The sequence below is a fragment of the Mustelus asterias genome, chromosome 2 (assembly GCF_964213995.1).
Source record: "Mustelus asterias chromosome 2, sMusAst1.hap1.1, whole genome shotgun sequence".
NCBI classification, from domain to species: domain Eukaryota; kingdom Metazoa; phylum Chordata; class Chondrichthyes; order Carcharhiniformes; family Triakidae; genus Mustelus; species Mustelus asterias.
In genome coordinates this window covers 62,197,442-62,217,503 of record NC_135802.1, presented here as the reverse complement: position 1 = coordinate 62,217,503, position 20,062 = coordinate 62,197,442, and the positions used below count along the sequence as shown (strand labels likewise).

The window sequence follows — 20,062 nt, the reverse complement described above, 5'->3', positions numbered from 1 at the left end:
TCCTGACAATCCGCAGCCTTAGTGGAAACAGGGACAAAAGAGCTTCATTCAAAAAGTGAGAGTGCCTGCTCTTGACATCAATACAGCATTTGACCAAATCTCAAACTTCAGTGCAGCAAGTTAACAGGAATACCAAACACGCTTTCCACAATCAGACATGGGAGAGCAGTCCATTTTAACTCACTTTCCCACAATCTAGACCACGGTACAAAAGCAGTTTATAAAGTCAGTGTTCATAGCAATCAGAGCACTCCTTCCCCGTGGTGAGTAAAAAGGATCGTAAATTCACAGTGTGACTTGTAATATTGAGGGAGTGAGTATGTATGGCCCTTCCTGACTGTGAGTTTGTTCTTGATACAGCTGGTTGAGCCTCTAACCCCCAGTGGAGCTGCTCCCAATCAGGCCCTTCTAAGGATCCTTAAAGAGACAGAATTCAAGAAAATTAAAGTGCTTGGCTCTGGAGCATTTGGCACAGTGTACAAGGTAAGCGATCTGTCAGGCATACTGCAGCAAAGAGAACATAGTAGAAGAATTCAAATGTTACATTTTCCAGATGTATAACAAAACTCATTATTAACTTCAACCGTAGTGGGAAAGGCAGAGCAATTGACCATGTGTCATTCTTAAAGGGAAAGTGCACAACAGATTATTGTTAATAATAATTATCATGAGTCCGAAAGACATGCTGGTTGGCTACATTGGCAGTGTACCCGAACAGGCGCTGGAGTGTGGCAACTGGGGGATTTTCACAGTAACTTCATTGCAGTGTTAATGTAAGCCTACTTGTGACACTAATAAATAAACTTAAACTTAAAGATGGAACAGACTAGAGAGAAACTAATTCCGGTTAGACCATCAACAGCCTGCATTTCTACAAAATCTTTAACATGATAAAGCTTCCCAAACATTTCCACTTGGGAAAACAATGGTGGAAGAGTTGAATTAACTGAAAGTACATTTGAAAAGGTGAATTTGAGGAAATGCTCGAAAGCAGATGGGTAAATAATGTGAAGAAATTTTATTGAGATTAGCATAAGTGAAAACTGCACCATGAGGGAAGATCACGAGAAAGGGAGAGACATAAGAGAGACAAAGTTGGGGAGGTATAGGAGACAAGCTAGGACATAGAACAGAAGGAGACAAGCTAGGACATAGAACAGAAGGAGACAAGCTAGGACATAGAACAGAAGGAGACTACATTGCTAACGTGGGGTGAGGTTGTAGAAGAATTTGTAAATGAAGACAGTGATCTACAATTTGGCCTTCTGGCAGATTGGGAGCCAGTGCAGTTTGGTGTGGAAAGGGGGCACTGGGCAAATGGGACATGCTGCAGGATAGAAAACTAGCGACAAAGCGCAGGATATTTCGGCTGTTTCTGCCAGTGGGATTTTACAGTCCTGCCGAAGGAGAGCCCCGCAGTGGGTTCCCTGGCAGCGGGACCAGTGAGCCACACAAAACGCTATAGATAGCGGTAGGACCTGTAGATCGCGCCGGTGTCCAATGGCAAACCACCTCCGTCAACGGAAATCACAGCGTGCGGAAGGGACAGAAAATCCTGCCCAAAGCTTTTGTCAAGTTGGAGGAGGTTTAGGACATTGTTGAATCAGACTTTCAAGAAATTGCATCACACTGAATATCACCAATGACTATTCACTAGAGAAGTCTCATTTGTGGACAAGATGGAAAACAGATCAAAGGGATTGAAAATCTTATGAGAGGTGATCACAGCGCTCAGTAACAAACCTTATTTATGGATTTAGGAGATTGTAAAGTGGGATTTTTTTGGAATGAGGTTTTGGATAGGAGAACCGTGTCTGGGCAAAGGGAGCCCATATTCCTTGCGTATTAGTCAAGAAAGGAGAATTTAATATTCAAGAGTTGGCTAACTAGGGCGATGAGAGAGCAGGGGATAGAGTTCAACATTGATGGGACTGGTGTGAGACAGGTGGACTGTAAGTAAAGACTGATCCCGGATCAGGACTAGTATGGGGCAAGATGAATGAAGAGAGAAGCGGAGGAGTAGAGGTAAGCAAGATGGTTAAGGGTATGAAGATAAGTCCAGAATAGTGCTTAAAATTCCTACCTATCAGCACTGTTGGGAACCCAACTCAAGGAGTGCAGTGGTTAAAGAAGGAAGCTCACCACTACCTTATGAAGGGCAAATTGGGATGGACAATAGAATCATGAAATACCTACATTGCAGAAGGAGGCCATTTGGCATCGAGTCTGCACCGACTCTCTGACAAAGCGTCCCACCAAGGCCCTCTCCCCAAAACTTCACATATTTACCCATCTAACCTACACATCTTGGGACACTAAGGGGCAATTTAGCATGGCCAATCCACCTAACCTAACATCGTTGGTCTGTGGGAGGAAACTGTGGAAGAAATTCACACAGACACGGGGAGAACACACAAACTCCATACAAAGTTCCCAGGGCGGGAATCAAACCCAAGTCCCTGGTGCTGTGAGGTAGCAGTGCTAACCACTGTGCTACAGTACCGCCCTCGCATTGCCAGCAATATCCATATCGCATGAATAAATATTAAAAAGTAAATCGCAAGAGTCCGACAAAGGGACACTTGTTCTGATGAAGTAGTAAGGTAAAACTCTGGAATCATTCAAGATAAAAATGCATATTGGAGTGACAGTGTGGGATCTTTCTGGGTGAAAGAATTAAGATGGTGTGCCAGATCTGTAATCTTCCTATCAAGTAAACAGGATTTTAGATCTAATTTTATATCCCATTATTAAGTTGTAAAACAGTTCCTCAAGGTGAAAAAAAATCTGCTGTTTAGTAAAAACAACTAATACATTTTTGAGATCTCGGAAAATTTAGCAGATCTGTGCTGCTGTCATATAACTTTTTTCACTGGAGGGCACATCAAAAATTTGGTGCAGAGGACAGTGAGCCCTGTAGGATGTTCTGTCCATTTTTAATGCTGAAAATCCCATGAAGTCTTCTTGAGACTCTACCTGAATTTCCAAAAGATATTCCCACCAGGTAAAGTTCCATTTAAAAACTGACCTTTTTTTATAGTGCATGTGTGAAAGATGTCAAATAGATTTAGAATCATAGAATCCCTACGGTGCAGAAGGAGGCCATTCAGCCCATTAAGTCTGCACCGACCACAATCCCACCCAGGCCCTATCCCCATAACCTCACGTATTTACCCTTCTTATCCCCCTGACACTAAGTAGCAATTTAGCATGGCCAATCCTTCTAACCCGCACATCTTTGAATTGTGGGAGGAAACCCACGCAGACACTGGGAGAAAGTGCAAACTCCACACAGTCACTCGAGGCCAGAATTGAACCCAGGTCCATGGTGCTGTGAGGCAGCAGTGCTAACCATTATGCCACCGCTGCAGTTTTAAGCAGCGATTTTTATTTCTGAATTTGATTAATTTGAAATATTTTCTGTCCGCTTCATTTTCGTTGCTTATTTGGTTTAAAGAAATAAAAATAAAAATAAAACAGGACAAATGTTCAAAAGGTTAAAAGGCCTGCTGAATTCCAAACTTGTTTTGATACCACTGCAGTGATGTTTTTTCATCTAATCTCTTTGGCAAAATAAACATGCGTTTTTTATATTTTACTGAAGATTTATTGAAATTTTCATATTTCTTTGACTACAGAAGGTTCTTTTTATGGTTTGACCAAACCTATGTGGGCAGTGGAAGAAAGAAATTCATTTTAATTTTGAGTTCAGTGTATGTTTGAAAGATTCAATCACAATGCTTGAATGAGTCAAGAGATTTTTGATTTCCTTTTAAAATCTCATTACCTCTGCAGGGCTTGTGGAATCCGGAGGGGGAAAATGTCAAAATCCCCGTTGCCATCAAAGTATTGAGAGAAGCAACCTCGCCGAAAGCAAATAAAGAAATCCTTGATGTAAGTGGATATTTTGCTTGTTACAATGCTAGCTATCTTGTTATCCTGTATTTCAACGGTAGGATTTGTTCATCAACTTGGACTTGAGACGGGAAAATGAGTAGAAATCTGCTGCTGCTAGTTAAATCCAAACTGATTAAATGACAGTTCTTCCTTCTTGTAACACATTGCATTAGCAAAGTTCAATTTCTGTATCTTTCTCTTGTACACTCTTTTCCAGGGCTCAAATTCAGCTCTGGCTCTGTTTGGTTATGTCTTCAAGCTTGGCTCAAGCTCATGCATCATCTATTTGTACCAGTTTTACTGTTTGACTTTGACCAAAAAAAAGGTCTGATTGTGGTTTTGACTCAAGTTGACACAGATACAAGTGCAGCTCTCAATATGCAGATGCTCGCTGATAAATCCTGCATTTCCTTTTTTTGTTTTATTGAAGGGAATTTTCTCTGTTCGTTCATGCGTTCACACAGGCAAGTGCACAAGAATTGCTTCCTGCAATGACATTTCTTGGCTCAATGAATTATGCAATGATTTCCTGTGAGGCAATTGTATGAAAAGTTTTCTAGCTGTTGTCATGGGGCGGGTTCCAAGAGTAGTTTTTGTATTTTCTCAAGAGACCGTTGCTCTGAACTGTCTATAGCACTACCTTATCAGAGACATCAACATTTAGATACACTATTTGAAGACTCATAAATGACAAAGGAAGATTTTGAGAGCATTGCTATTGAAGGTGATTGAATGAGTAACAAGAGACATAGACTCAAGATTGTTGCGAGAAGAATGAAAGACAACGTGAGAAGCAATTTCTTCAGGTGCTTATCACGATACGGAATACTTCATCACAGTTAGCTACCGAAATCAGAAATTTGAATTGGATAAGTATCTATATAAGAGAAGGAAAAATATAAAAGGTTTGTAATAGGCAAGGAAAATTGGATTAGAATTGACAGCTCCAATCAAAGGGCCATAGAGATGGCAAATGTAAATCCTATGTTCCCAATATTTATGGGAAGGATGTGAGCATATATTTTACAACTGAGCAATTCCAGGAAGAAGTCTCACAACACCAGGTTAACCTGGTGTTGTGAGACTTCTTACTGTGCTTACCCCAGTTCAACGCCGACATCTCCACATCATGGCAATTCCAGGAATGCAGGGATGCTGCAGAATTTAACAGCAAGATCTAATTAACTCTGTTTTTACTCTGTTGAGTGGCTGTCCAAGTGCTGGGAGAGTAAGTCAGTGGTAAAACTCAGGCAGTGTGAGAAGACTTGGAGGATAACAGTGAGGAGGGAGGGTCAGATTCTGCTGAAAGAAAAGGCGAGGAGGAAACACTTGTGCTCTTCCTGACCGAAAGCATTCCTGGCTGGTCCTCCCTTTAATTGCTGTGTCTCTTCAATTCTGCTAAAGTCAGCCATAGCTTTAACATAGAAACATAGAACATAGAAACATAGAAAACTACAGCACAAAAACAGGCCCTTCGGCCCCACAAGTTGTGCCGAACATATCCCTACCTTTTAGGCCTACCTATAACCCTCCATCCTATTAAGTCCCATGTACTCATCCAGGAGTCTCTTAAAAGACCCTATTGAGTTTGCCTCCACCACCACTGACGGCAGCCGATTCCACTCGCCCACCACCCTCTGTGTGAAAAACTTCCCCCTAACATTTCCCCTGTACCTACCCCCCAGCACCTTAAACCTGTGTCCTCTCGTAGCAGCCATTTCCACCCTGGGAAAAAGCCTCTGAGAGTCCACCCGATCTATGCCTCTCAACATCTTGTATACCTCTATTAGGTCTCCTCTCATCCTACGTCTCTCCAAGGAGAAAAGACCGAGCTCCCTCAGCCTATCCTCATAAGGCATGCCACTCAATCCAGGCAACATCCTTGTAAATCGCCTCTGCACCCTTTCAATCTTTTCCACATCCTTCCTGTAATGAGGCGACCAGAACTGAGCACTGTACTCCAAGTGGGGTCTGACGAGGGTCTTTAAATTTAAATGGTTCCCAAAACAGTGGAACTAAGCCTTATTCACATACTGTAATCACTGACCTACCTCAGTAGAGCAATTCACTCGACACTCCCGAAACACATCCTGTTTAAACCAGATATAACCGCACATGAGGCAGGTTGATGTTGAGGTTCCCATTTTTACGGAGTTAATCCCTCTCCTGCCTGCTTGGGGGTGATGGTGGGTTGTCGGGGGTGGGTTTAAAAATTTCCCCCCCCCTCTATAATTTTGAAAAGTAGTACAGCACAGGAAACAGACCCTTCGGCCCTCCAAAGAATGTTAGGTACTAACTGCTAACTCATTGATAAGATTGCACATTTCATCTGTCCATTGATTCTACGTTGTGATTCAACTATATTTGAATACCTTTAGTAAAAATAAGTAGTAACAATAAGATGGAACTGATAAAAACCCAGTGGCCTAACTTCCATAAGGTAGAAGTTTCATATTAATTCACAAAACCTATTATGCACCATTCTGTAGCACTGTTGGGTTGGCATTTTTCCAAGTAGCTTCACATAGGAAAATCTATTGTAACTAATCCATCCTGTGTGATATGGCTCATGGGTTAGAAAAGCAGGTGTAGGGACATACTCAAAAGGAGCAGGCAGGACAGAGCTAATTTCAATTAAGATGCAGAGGCCAGTGCACAGTGTTCCTATACAAGAAATTCAAATCATAATACTGCTTGAGATCAATGCTGACGTTTTATAAATTACATCATTTTCAGCTCTGATAGGGGGAAACGTTGCAAAATTGCACAGAAGAGGAGTCATTTATCAGAACCACCATAGGCTGAGGCCTCGCAGGGTTATTAATAATTTCAATGCTGAGAATAGTATTATCGTGATGAAGAGACACAACCATTCTCATAATCTTCATATTTCTGCCAGTGACTTGTCCACAAATTAATTACTACAAAGCAAATCCCAGGAGAGCTTCCAGGAATGTCAGGCATAATTCAGCAAGGTCATTGTGCACCGATTGCTGGATAAGCAAATATAAGCACAGAATGATGGCCTGAAAGCAGGATTTGAGGAGACCTTCAGAAAAAAACACACACGATTTATCGAAGGTAGCAATGAGAATTTAACAGAGCATTAATCAAACTTTATGTGCTTGACATGGATTAAGGCATTTATCGATTTCTGGGAAACCTAAGGCATTTAAGCTTCCCTTAACATATTGTGGCAAAACGTTGCATTTGTTAAGGAAAAACGGTGAGTCGATGTTGAATTCTTTTTACCAAATCTTTCGTAACATAATTAAGCGACCATGCTAGAGTTTTGCCTCCAGAAGTATTGGTGACTCTGATTCCTCACTTAAGCATGTGTAAACGTTAAGGATGAGGGCCAAGTATCACAGCCTAGCCCAGTCCTGTCTTTGTGTATAATGATCAGGAGCAGGAGCCCCGCATCATTTGTTTCCTCAGCCTAGAAATACTGAGATTGTCTCTGAAAATTGCACCCCATAAGCCCCACCAACAACAGCAGCAACTTATATTTCCATCGTGCTTTTAACATGGTAAAGCTCCAAGGCACTTCACAGGAGAGTTATCAAATATAAAAAGGTACAGAGTCACATGAGGAAATATTAGCACAGGTGACCAAGAGCTTAGACTTTAAGGGTCCATAGGGGTGGCATGGAGGGGTCATGGGGACATGGGTAAGTTATTTTGAACTTAGCTTTCAAGAGGTTCCCAAAGCCAGACAATGGTTCACGCCTCCTCTGAGATCTGTGAACCACAAGTCATGGCAGAGCAGGCCCAACTCCATGAAAATTGGAGTGTGGTCCAACCCTGATCTCAACCCTGCAATGGGAATGCAAGGTGCAAACTTGTATCCTGCGGCAATGAAAATTGAGGGCCCTGAGAATGGGGAGGTAGTCCTGGAATCCTGTCCCACCTCCCATATTTAAATGGCTCTGGAGTCCTTCCACCTCTGCGAAAATCAGGGCTTAAAATTATAAATAGTCTGGTTCAGCTTCAGCTAGATGTCAGGAGTAGGGATCAAGTTGTTGACTCAGGGCCAAACAATGGCTTCAGTCTTCCCACTATTGGAGAAAATTTCTGCTCATCCAGTGCTGGATGTCAGATGAGTAGTCGGACAATTTAGAGAAATGGAGGAGTTGAGAGAGGTGAGTTGGGTGCCGTCAGCATACATGTTGGACCTGTCTTGTTTTCGAATGATCTCACCGAGGAGCAGCATAGAGGGGAGAATTCAAAGTTTTAGAAATTGAATTGGAGCCTTGCATATACCATTAATCCTCCAAACCATTGTAGAAGCCACATAATTTTATTTTCCAGTGTTTTAACAGTTTAGTCTCGGTTACCTAATTCAAGGATATGTTATCATTTTTTTGTTTGTTTTTTATTTGCAGGAAGCGTATGTGATGGCCAGTGTCGACCATCCCCATGTGTGCCGACTACTGGGGATCTGTCTCACTTCGACTGTACAGCTCGTCACACAGCTGATGCCTTATGGCTGTCTCTTGGACTATATGCGGGAAAACAAAGAGCATATTGGTTCCCAGTATCTCCTCAACTGGTGTGTGCAGATAGCAAAGGTAGTTTTATGTAGCAACTCTTCAGTTAACATTAAAGATTTGGTCTTTGCCTCTTAAGTAGTCAACAAATCCACATATATTTTAAAGTATATGTGAATTAACTATGCTAAATCCAATTGTAACAACTGGATTTCAAATTTGTAATACAATTGAGGAGGAATTTTACAAAACTATTTACTCCTAGCTGCCTTTAATCAGCAATTTTAAAGCACAGTAAGGTATCAGATGAATGCAATTTTCCTACACCTGAGATCATAATATATTGAATTAATCGATACCTTGGACGTTAGAAGTAAGTACGGAGTTTCACAATTATGAGCTTTTAGAGTCATAGAATCCCTGCAGGGCAGAAGGAAGACATTTGGCCCATGGAGTCTGCACCAACTCTCCAACAGAGCATCTTACCCAGGTCCTATCCCTGTGAGCCCACATATTTAACCTGCTAATCCACCTAACCTACACATCTTGGGACACTAAGGGGCAACTTAGCATGGTCAATTCACCTAAGCCACACATTTTTGGACTGTGGGAGGAAACCGGAGCACCTGGAGGAAACCCAAGCAGACACGGGAAGAACATGCAAACTCCGCACAGTCACCCAAGGCCAGAATTGAACCTGGGTCCTTGGTGCTGAGAGGCAGCAGTGCTAACCACTGTGCCACCGTGCCTCCCATTTCCACTCTTGGGAAGTGATAGGAAGATTATGATGAATATCATTGTTAATGGCAAAATTTAAAACCCTGAGCTGCAGCCCAGATGTGATGGTTTGAGAAGAAAACAAATACCTGTGAGCATAGCTTTTATCACATACTATACAGTGATAACTTGTTTAGAGGTGCATGGTGTCAAACTCTGACAATGGCTTAGGAGATATTCAAGGTGATGACAACTTAGCTTCAAGTAAGAAAATACATATGTGATTTTTCTTTCTCCTATTTCAAATGAAGATGCTGAACCTGATTTATAAAGGGTCTCAACTAGCTGGGCCTGAGGAGTACCTTTGTGTCTATGTCAGGAGAATGATCAATAATCATTATTCAGTTATGTCTATAGTTTTGGACAGAGACTTTTATAGTTAATGGCACTGTCTATTCTCAGAAATTGTTCAAGAAAATGTCTGCTTTGTGACTAAACAATATTTATTTAAAATGCTGATAAATGCAAGTCCACAGACTGTGAGATGACACTAAAATTAATTGGTGGAAATTTTAAAGATCTGAAACAGGAGGATTAGGAAAGGTGAGAATTGTAAATGTCAGAAAGTTCAAACATAACACCAGCCAGCCTCGAGCTCACCCACCCCAAGTTTTAATGGAACTTGGATCAGGGGCAGATGACAAACACGCTTTCAGCAGATAGATCGGTGGTTGAAATCTTTTCAAGAAATGCCTCTATCTTAAAAAGATTTTTGATTTTAACTACTGTTATCCATATTTCCTTGGTCTTGGAAACCCATGGCAGCTAGAAAGATTGAATCCACAAGGTAAGTGTAATTACAGCATTGCTTGTCGTAACAGTAAGCAACTGAAATGGCATCGGTGTTTCCCTCAGGTATAACACACTATGCAGTCAAGGAGCTCATTCCCCTGACCACACTTCCATGATCTCCCCACAACATTTGTTATTTTCCTCTCCAATGCTCGCTAACCCTGCCCCCATCCCAACATGCTCCACCCACTCTCCACAAATGGCCACCTTCGTTGAACCTACATGTAGACAGCCTTCTGTGTCTGGCTTGCAATCAAAGTTGTCAAGCAGATTGGCTGTAGGATGGGGAAGCTAGCAAACAAGTAGGGAGGTTTTGCTTCAGTTGTATTGAGCACTGGTGAGACTACATCTGGAGTACTGTGTACAGCATTGGTCTCCTTATTTAAGGAAAGATGTAAAATAGTTCAGAGAAGGCTTACTGGACTAATACCAGAAATAAACAGGTGAGTTGCTTTATGAGTAAAGGTCAGACAAGTTGGGCTTGCGTATACACTGGCGTTTAGAAGAGTAAGAGATGACTTGATTGAAATCCTTAAGATCCAGAGGGGTCTTGACAGAGTGGATGTGGAGTGGATGTTTCCTCTCATTGGACAATCTAGAACTCGGGGTCATTGGTTAAAAAGAATGGGTCGCTCATTTAATGATGTGGAGATGCCGACGTTTAAGACAGAGATAAGGAAAATTCTGTTCTCTCAGAGGGGTCGAGAGTCTTTGGAACTAAATATTCTATAGCAGAACTCTATTGATTAGCAAGGGGTGAAAGGTTATCAGGGGTAGGTAGAAATGTGGAGTTAAGGTATTAATCTGATCAGCTATGATCTTGTTAAATGGTGGAGTAGGCTTGAGGGACCAAATGGCCTACTCCTGCTTCTAATTTGGATGTTTGTTTTACATGCTCTGGAGTTAAGACTCCACAGTATTTGGGGAAAACTACTCCTCTGGATTTCCTGACCATAATTCCTCTCCAATGCTCAATAGCCACACTCTAATAATGTCTGTGGACATTGGACCTGGAGTTGGAATCAATAATGCCCATTGTCTGGGTGTTGTAAGTACCACTTGGGGAACAAAATGGCATCTGACGCACATACACTTCTGCTTCCGACCCCAGGATCTCCCATCTCCAGCCCCCGCCCCCCCCCCCCCCGCCCCCTACAATCTCCTCCCAGCCCCAGCCCCAACCTTCCCCCTAATCCCATTCTCCCCATCCTAACATCACTCCCAAGCCCCCAATAGTACTCCTAGGGCCTATGATTTTCCTACCCAATTCTCCATTGAACTCAGATCACAGATTAAGAGGCCCATCCTTTCCTCCTCATGATCCAATGCAATCAATTACCTGGAAATCAGAACACTAACTGTGCAGGGTTCTACCAGAGGATCGACAATATGATGAGCACACAGGCCCAAACTCTGGGGCTTCTTTGATCTCCCTATTTGAACAAAGGCTCTTAGCACAGTGTGGGTAAAATGGCAAAATAGAGGTGCCAGCGGGTAAACAGTGCCAGTTGTTTGGTGTTTACCAAATTGGCATCAGGCTTGTCCCATCTTGGAATTGTGCATTTGTGACATAAAATGGCAACAATAGCATCAAAATCTCCAGTATTCAAAGCAGTGGTGCTGGTGTGATACAGGTCACTCTGAACGTGTCTGTAGATCATTTACACATAAGCTTCAAAGCAGATACAAATGTTATCACCCAGTTATTTTATCAACCCTGCAGCAAAGGTATATCCACATATAACAACTTTTGTCATGACAAACAAAAGAAACTGCAGACGCTAGTAATGTGAAAGAGCTCATTCGTTCTCTCCACTAATGCTGACAAACCTGCTGAGTGTTTCCAGGTTTTTCTTGTTTCAGCATGACTGTTGGTTGTCGATATTTGCAGCTCTAATAAACCTCGACTGTGTATATAATAAACTATTCCGTTAACGTATTTCTTGGGGCTTAGATTCCAGTAAAAAGGACAGAACTGATCTGCTAAATCAGGATCATTTGATTGGAATCAAATATTCTTTCTGTGCACGGTACAGCTTCCCCCAAGGCCTATAGTGTAAAAATTGATAGTTCAGCTCCTCTATCTTAGCTTTTTACTATTGAAGATGGTCGTTTAGTAACCTATTACTGTCTGAAAAATAAACTATACCTAAGTTTTGAAATTTGTCTACATACAGTTGAAAAGGTTTGTCTAAGAAAGGAGTTCACATATTTTGACATACAAATAACATGTCAGAAAAGAATTTACCTCTAAGTGCATCCTTTATTACTTTGTTCAGGAATTTTGCACTTAAAATATTCCTTCTTTTGTCCTTCAAACTTTGCCATTTTTCATTAAGTATGTGCTAAGCATGAATTTTTGGATACAGTTACTCACCAGGTTCAGCCAAAGTGCAGGATATGGTATTTCGTAGACTGATACCATACAGAGTGTTTAAGGCAAGTAGTATGTGTTTAGCTAATGTTGTGGATTGCGGCTCTAAATCAGGATTTGGCTGCTGTACTATGGAGAGTTCAGATAGACTTACTAGCTGGGGTTCCTCTCCCACTAACTGTGCAGGGATCGACAATATGATGAGCACACAGGCCCAAACTCTGGGGCTTCTTTGATCTCCCTATTTGAACAAAGGCTCTTAGCACAGTGTGGGTAAAATGGCAAAATAGAGGTGCCAGCGGGTAAAGAGTGCCAGTTGTTTGGCGTTTACCAAATTGGCATCAGGCTTGTCCCATATTGGAATTGTGCATTTGTGACATAAAATGGCAACAATAGCATCAAAATCTCCAGTATTCAAAGCAGTGGTGCTGTTAGTGTTCTGATTTCTAGGTAATTCCCACTGTGGAATGAATTGGAAAGTCTTCATTAATAGAAACGGAGGAGGGTACTAGTTTTAATAGGGAGATCTTATGGTAAAGTGGTTAGCCTCCCTGTCTCTGAGCCAGAAGCTCTGTCTTTGAGTCTGAGTCCTGGATAGATAGCCACAGAAAGACCTTCTCAAGGGTAATTAGGGATGGGGAATGAATGCTGGCCTAACCAGCGAAGCCCACATTCTAGTAAATTATTTTTTTAAAAGGTGCATTCATAACACGGCCAAACAGTTGACTACCAACCCGAAAATCCTTTCAACACAAACCGCTGGCAGACAGTAAGAGTGGGAGAGATTCCAGGTCAACCATGTAATGGAAAAAAAGTTGGAGCCGCCACCATCACTGTCTATAACCCCAGACTCAACATGCATATAAAAAGTGCGTGTTGCCACAGTAACCTGGACTCCCTGAGCAAACTGCAACAGGCTACTAGTACCATTGGTTTGAATGCAAGGCTTTATTATTTTTATTCTTGATGGCATGGTACAAGGTGTTGAATTCAGCAGCGCTATGATTTTTTTAATGAATAGTTTGCCTCTGAACTGCAGGTGCTGTAAAAGAGATTATTGAATGCAATGTTCTCGATCATTCACTTGGATGGAAATTACATTGCTGAATCCTTTTCAAGCATAGACATCAGAAAACGCTACAGAGGAAATTTGTGTTTAGTGCCGTTGAGAAGCAAAATGGGAGCAAAAGATTAGTTCCCATTACTGCTATCTTGCATCTGTTTTTTAGAAGCTATTTGGGAGCAGGACAGAGGTAATTGGCCCAATACCGTGGTTAAGGAGTACTCTGTAACGGCCTTTGCTACTAACAACATGTAAAACAGCTTTCATTAGTATTGCTTCATAGGAGACATAACATGGGCACTATGCAATTTTGTTTCAAATTGCAGTTCACATGAGTAGTGTTCCCTTTAAAATTTAGTCGCTATGCGCAGCCCATTTCGGCTCTGTGTGCAATCCGTTAAATGTTTTTCCCATGGCCGTGCGTGCACATTGTTTATTACAGAAGAATGCCTGCACAGTACCAGTTAGGCTGCTGCATGGTCACATATTTGCATAGCTTAACAGGAATATTGCACATAAAGCTTCAAAAGGGATGAAGAAACCAGGTTTAGGGTGTGCCCATTCTGAATACAGACTGTTATCCCACTCTGTCTCTAAAGGGATCCAAAGAGAAGTCTAATATAAGATTTCAAGTTTTAATTGGGAGGAAGGGAGGTTTTCAGCAGCCTACAGGGATCATTAAGCTTCAACAGGAATAGATTTTAAGCTACTCAGTGTATTTACGTGCACCAAATTGCTGGAAAATTGAGATAATCCGTTCGCTACAAGTGGTATAGCCAGTGTAAATCTACATTCAGTTCAGGTCTTTTCAATTCCAGGCAAACATTCATTTCAACTGATATCTCCTCAGTGCAGTTAATTATAATGATGCTTAGCTATCCTGACAGTTCTTTATTTGGTTCATAATATGACTTACATTATTAATTGGACAGTACGCTTCATTAGTAAAAGTGGTATTCAATTATGCATTATAATGGAACAGACTTAAGAAATGTGATGATGGAACAAAAGCAAATTGTTAGTAGTGATGCATTTTTTCCAAAACCTGTAACAATACTCATTTTTTGTCTACCCAGACTGTTCTAATTGGTCAATTTTAAGGACACTTCTGTTGGTTGATTTATTTAGTGGGTGGTGCCTTGCATATGTGGAGATAACTGGAACGCACGTAGGACCAAAGTGTGTGTCACACATACGGCTGCCAATGGTTGGTAGCGGTGGTAGAAACAAGATGGGAGGGTAGTGAAGAACAAAAATAGCAAGAGGTAAAAGAAACCCAACAACAAAGTTACCCTGGCTGGAGAGATTTGAGGATTAAGCACTCTCTTTCCAAGAAATCTGCTTGTTATCTGTTTAGCATCGACCATTGAAGAAAACAGCATCCTAACTACCAAGCTTGCTCCCTGACTAAGTCCTTGATAAGGATTCAAGCTTCAGAATAGCATTATTTTGACCCAGCGACAGTGAAGAAACATCAATGGGTGGGATTGATGGGAGGGATGGGAATGGGAAGAATGGGGTGAGGATGACATGTTGGAAATGGAAGAAATGAAAGTGGATGGCCTGGGAGGTGTGGATGTGATGATGGAAATCATTAAGTGTGACAAAATGACGGGGACAATTATTTTTGATACAACTTATTATTGAAAAGCTATTCATGCCAAAAGGAGGTTTGACTAGGTTTGAGTGAAAAGCTTTTAGAAAATCTGCTAGGGGAATTACAAGAATACATTCCATCGGTGAAGAAGATAACAGTCTATACACTCCAGTATTTCTACACTGTACCACTGTAGCAATTCAACAAGACTCCTTCAGCAGCACCTTCTAAACCCACAACTTCTAAAATCTAGAAGGACAAGGGCAGCCAATGCATGGGGACACCATTATCTGCAAGTTGCCCTCCAAGTCACAGACCATCCTGACTTGGAAGTATATTGATGTTTCTTCACTGTCGCTGGGTCAAAATCCTGGAACTCCCTTTCTACAACACAGTAGGTGTTCCTATAAAACAGGGACTGCATGGGTTCAAGAAGACAGCTCATCACAATCTACTCGAGGGCAATTGTGGATAGGCAATTAATGCCAATGGCACACAACTGGATTCCAGGAAGGACCAGTTATAATGTTGCTCTGAAGCTTGAATCCTTATCAAGAACTTAGACATGGAGCAAGATTGGTAGTTAGGATGCTGTTTTCTTCAATAATAGATGCTATTGGGATAACGAGCAAATTTCTTGGAAATAAGGGCTGGAATTCTCCTGTCTCGCCTGCCATGGGAATTGTAGCAGGCAAGGGGGCAGACCATGCAAAGGTCCATTGACTCACCTGAAGAAGGGGCTTAGAGCTTCGAAAGTTTGTGTGGCTTTTGCTACCAAATAAACCTGTTGGACTTTAACCTGGTGTTGTTAAACTTCTTACTCCATTGACATCAGACAGGATTCTCCGGTTTTGAGGTAAGCGTGGCTGGAGAATCCATCCAAGATGTTTAATCCTCAAATAATATTGAGCCCCGTCAGAAGTAAACCTGCCTTTTCAACTCTGGAAAAAACAATTCCCAATTAGAATTCCATATTCTAGGGGCGATTCTCCCATTGCGACCCGCAAATTTTCTGGTGGGTCCGGTCGGGAGAATCGCGTGTCGGCCATTTAACGGGATTCGCGCATGCGAAATTGTCGTGGGGGCCGCGATCGGGCTGTGGTGGTGGGGGGGCTGGAGAGGCAGCATTGCGGGGGTCCCAGAGAAACTGGCAGATCGGGGCCACTGCCCATGCGCAGAGTTCCAGAGCTATCAGACTACGGTGTGAATAGGCCCCACCCACCCACCCCCCCCCCAGGGTTTTAATTATATTCACGATTGTGACCTCTGCATTGCACAGAGTGGGAAGATTCGAGTCTGAAGTTCCACTAAATAAACAGTCGTGATCTAGACCAATTTTCTCAACAATTCAGCACTTTTGGGAGAATCGCCCCCTCTGTGACAAATCACAACCCTCAATATCTCTTGGCCTGGCTTTACACATGGAGAGCTTCATGTAGCTTTTTCCGGAGTGAGATGTTTTGATTGTGCTGAAGTATTTGGTAAAGGAATAACTAGAAATCCTATATTTAAAGAAATACTGGCACAATAAAGATACTAATTTGACTGCAACTATTTTGCAGCTCTTTGCTAGTATGGAACCAATATTTGATCTGTTTCTGGGAGTGCAGGAAATATTTCCCTGTACTTGCTGATACAATGCCTCTACAAATATCCTCTTTGGTGCAATACATTTTCCACTTCTAAACTGTAACTCTCCTAACTCAGCTGCGATCTTGTGTTCAACCTTGCCGCCCTCATCAGCTTCAGTTGTCCAAGCTAATTACCTTTTCCCTCAGGGCAAATCGAACAGCAAGTGTGGGTCGCATCTACAATACGCTAATAATTTATGCAGTATTGCTGTTAACTGGTTTTATTGTATCCAGAATAAGGTTAATTTAAAAGGTTAATTTGAAAACGACATCAAAACCGTCTTCACTGTTGTGAATTAGAAGGTGAATTTTATTGCAGTCAGTTTGTTTCAGTGGTAATTATAATGTTACAATTCTGAGATGTATAAAATTGTTAGGTTTTGGTACTGTGTTTAAGGTAAAATGAAGGTAAAATGCAAGGACAAAAGTGACTTGTCCTGAAGTCTGCCTGACAGCAAGCCTTGGGTGATTTGATTGTTAGAGGTTAAAGGTGATCCAGGATGTTTGAATTGGTATGAAGGTGCAAGAAGTTGACACTTGGAAACAATGGCAGCAGTTTAGAAACATAGGAAAACTACAGCACAAAACAGACCCTTCGGCCCCACAAGTTGTGCCGAACATATCCCTACCTTCTAGGCCTACCTATAACCCTCCATCCTATTAAGTCCCATGTACTCATCCAGGAGTCTCTTAAAAGACCCTATTAAGTTTGCCTCCACCACCACTGACGGCAGCCGATTCCACTCGCCCACCACCCTCTGTGTGAAAAACTTCCCCCTAACATTTCCCCTGTACCTACCCCCCAGCACCTTAAACCTGTGTCCTCTCGTAGCAGCCATTTCCACCCTGGGAAAAAGCCTCTGAGAGTCCACCCGATCTATGCCTCTCAACATCTTATATACCTCTATTAGGTCTCCTCTCATCCTACGTCTCTCCAAGGAGAAAAGACCGAGCTCCCTCAGCCTATCCTCATAAGGCATGCCACTTAATCCAGGCAATATCCTTGTAAATCTCCTCTGCACCCTTTCAATCTTTTCCACATCCTTCCTGTAATGAGGCGACCAGAACTGAGCACAGTACTCCAAGTGGGGTCTGACGAGGGTCTTATATAGCTGCATCATTATCCCCGGACTCCTAAACTCAATCCCTCGATTGATAAAGGCCAGCACACCATACGCCTTCTTAACCACCTCCTCCACCTGCGGGGCCGAATTTAGACTCCTATGGACCCGGACCCCAAGGTCCTTCTGATCCTCTACAGTACTAAGAATCTTTCCCTTCATATTGTACTCCTTCATCCCATTTGACCTGCCAAAATGGACCACTACACATTTATCTGGGTTGAAGTCCATCTGCCACTTCTCCGCCCAGTCTTGCATCCTATCTATGTCCCTCTAACTTCTGACATCCCTCCAGACTATCCACAATCCCACCAACCTTCATGCCGTCAGCAAACTTACCAACGCATCCCTCCACTTCCTCATCCAGGTCATTTATGAAAATGACAAACAGCAAGGGTCCCAGAACAAATCCCTGGGGCACACCACTGGTGACCGACCTCCATTTAGAAAAAGGCCCATCTATACCCACTCTCTGCCTCCTTTGGGCAAGCCAGTTCTGGATCCACAAGGCAGCAGCCCCTTGATCCCATGCCCTCTCACTTTTTCTAGAAGCCTTGCATGGGGGACCTTATCGAACGCCTTGCTAAAATCCATATAAACCACATCTACCTCTTTCCCTTCGTCAATATGTTTAGTCACATTTTCGAAGAACTCCACCAGGCTCGTAAGGCACGATCTGCCTTTGACAAAGCCATGCTGAGTATTCTTGAGCATACTAAACCTCTCTAAATGCTCATAAATCTTGTCCCTCAGGATCTTCTCCATCAGCTTACCAACCACTGAGGTTAGACTCACCGGTCGGTAATTTCCTGGGCTATCCCTATTCCCCTTCTTGAAAATAGGAACCACATCCGCAATCCTCCGGCACCTCTCCCATCTCCATCGACGACGCAAAGATCATCGCCAGAGGCTCTGCAATCTCTTCCCTCGTCTCCCGCCTTTGTGTTCCAACAGTGGATAGACTGTGAGCCTTCAAAGTCCTACAAAAGTGTTAAGAATATCAGATTGTAAACAGCTGTGCTTTGAACAGTCCATTTAAATTCGTGGTAGAATAGAATGGGAGGTTGGGTCTAAAGGATAGCCAACCAGAATTTCTGCCTCATTACAAGGCCCCTGTGATTCACAATGCCATGGTGACAGGTTTTCAGATGGGAAGGATATGAAGGAAGGCAGTGAATGAAAATCTGACCTTCCGGGCTGCTTTCTGCTGGGTCAATTTTGTGGAGCCTGGAAATTTCCCAACTCTGCGATCCTGACCTGAGAGGGAAAATGCAAGCCACTATTTTCAACTTAGAACAGGTAACTATAGGCCAGTTAGCTTAACATCTGTCATTGGGAAAATGTTAGAATCCTTAATAAAGGATGTCATAGCAGAGTATTTAGGAATACATAATGTAATTAAGCAAAGTTAGCATGGCGTCATGAAAAGAGATTATACCTGACAAATTTGTTAGAATTCTTTCTGGTCGTAATGAGCAGGATAAATAAAGGGAACCATTAGATGAAAAATACTTGGATTTCCAAAACGCATTTGATAAGGTACCTCACAGAAGGTTACTTAATAAGATAAGAGTCCATGGTGTTGGGGGTAGTATATTAGCATATATAGCGGGTTGTCTAACTAGTAGAAGACAGAGAGTTGGGATAAGAGGGGCATTTTCAGGATGGCAAACTTGAGCTAGTGGAGTGCCACAGGGATCAATGCTGGGGCCACAATTATTTACATATGGGCTCTCCATGAGGTTTGGCCACTGTCTCAAGATGAGAGCTCAAAACCTTGAACCAAGACCATGCACACAAGCTGTTTGGATTCTTCCATTTTCAACCTATGGCCTTGGAGCGCTTTGACGTATGTGGGCAAATCAGTTGCTGTTGGTCTAAGTAGAGCCTTGTTTCCTATAGTTCCAAGGCCCTGTATCTGCAACCAGCTGAGCAGATGGAGCTGTCCTCCATCCCTTGCAGGCTGCCCACAGCTGCCTCTGTCTCTCCCATCACGTCCAATTCACATGTGATCTGTTTGTCACGCCCATTTAATTGCACTCGAGGACCCACTGTTGTGACTGAGCTGGTGGAGGGGTGCTTGTAAGATGTGAACTGTTGAGGGGAATTTTCCCCTCTCGCCCGCCACCAGAATCATAGTGGGCGGGGGCGGACCATGCAAAGGGCCACTGACCTCAGGTGGCATTTTCCGGTTTTGGGGCGAAAGTGGCTGGAAAATCCCGCCCACTGTCTCTGATGTCTCTGATGTTGACATTTGCCCTGATGCAGACACAGGATAGTGTCCTTCCCTCTCGACATCAGAGCTTGTGGGAGACACAAG

General features: G+C 42.6%; 1 protein-coding gene across 2 annotated transcripts in view; it reads left to right on the top strand.

Moving 5' to 3' along the window:
- egfra (epidermal growth factor receptor a (erythroblastic leukemia viral (v-erb-b) oncogene homolog, avian)) overlaps nucleotides 1-20,062 on the top strand; it is a 293,967-nt gene that overhangs the window by 246,962 nt on the left and 26,943 nt on the right. For both annotated transcript variants that reach the window (XM_078236313.1, XM_078236322.1), the window contains exons 18-20: nucleotides 361-483; nucleotides 3,796-3,894; nucleotides 8,283-8,468. In XM_078236313.1, coding sequence (XP_078092439.1) covers nucleotides 361-483; nucleotides 3,796-3,894; nucleotides 8,283-8,468 — 408 coding nt within the window. The remainder of the gene's footprint in view (nucleotides 1-360; nucleotides 484-3,795; nucleotides 3,895-8,282; nucleotides 8,469-20,062) is intronic.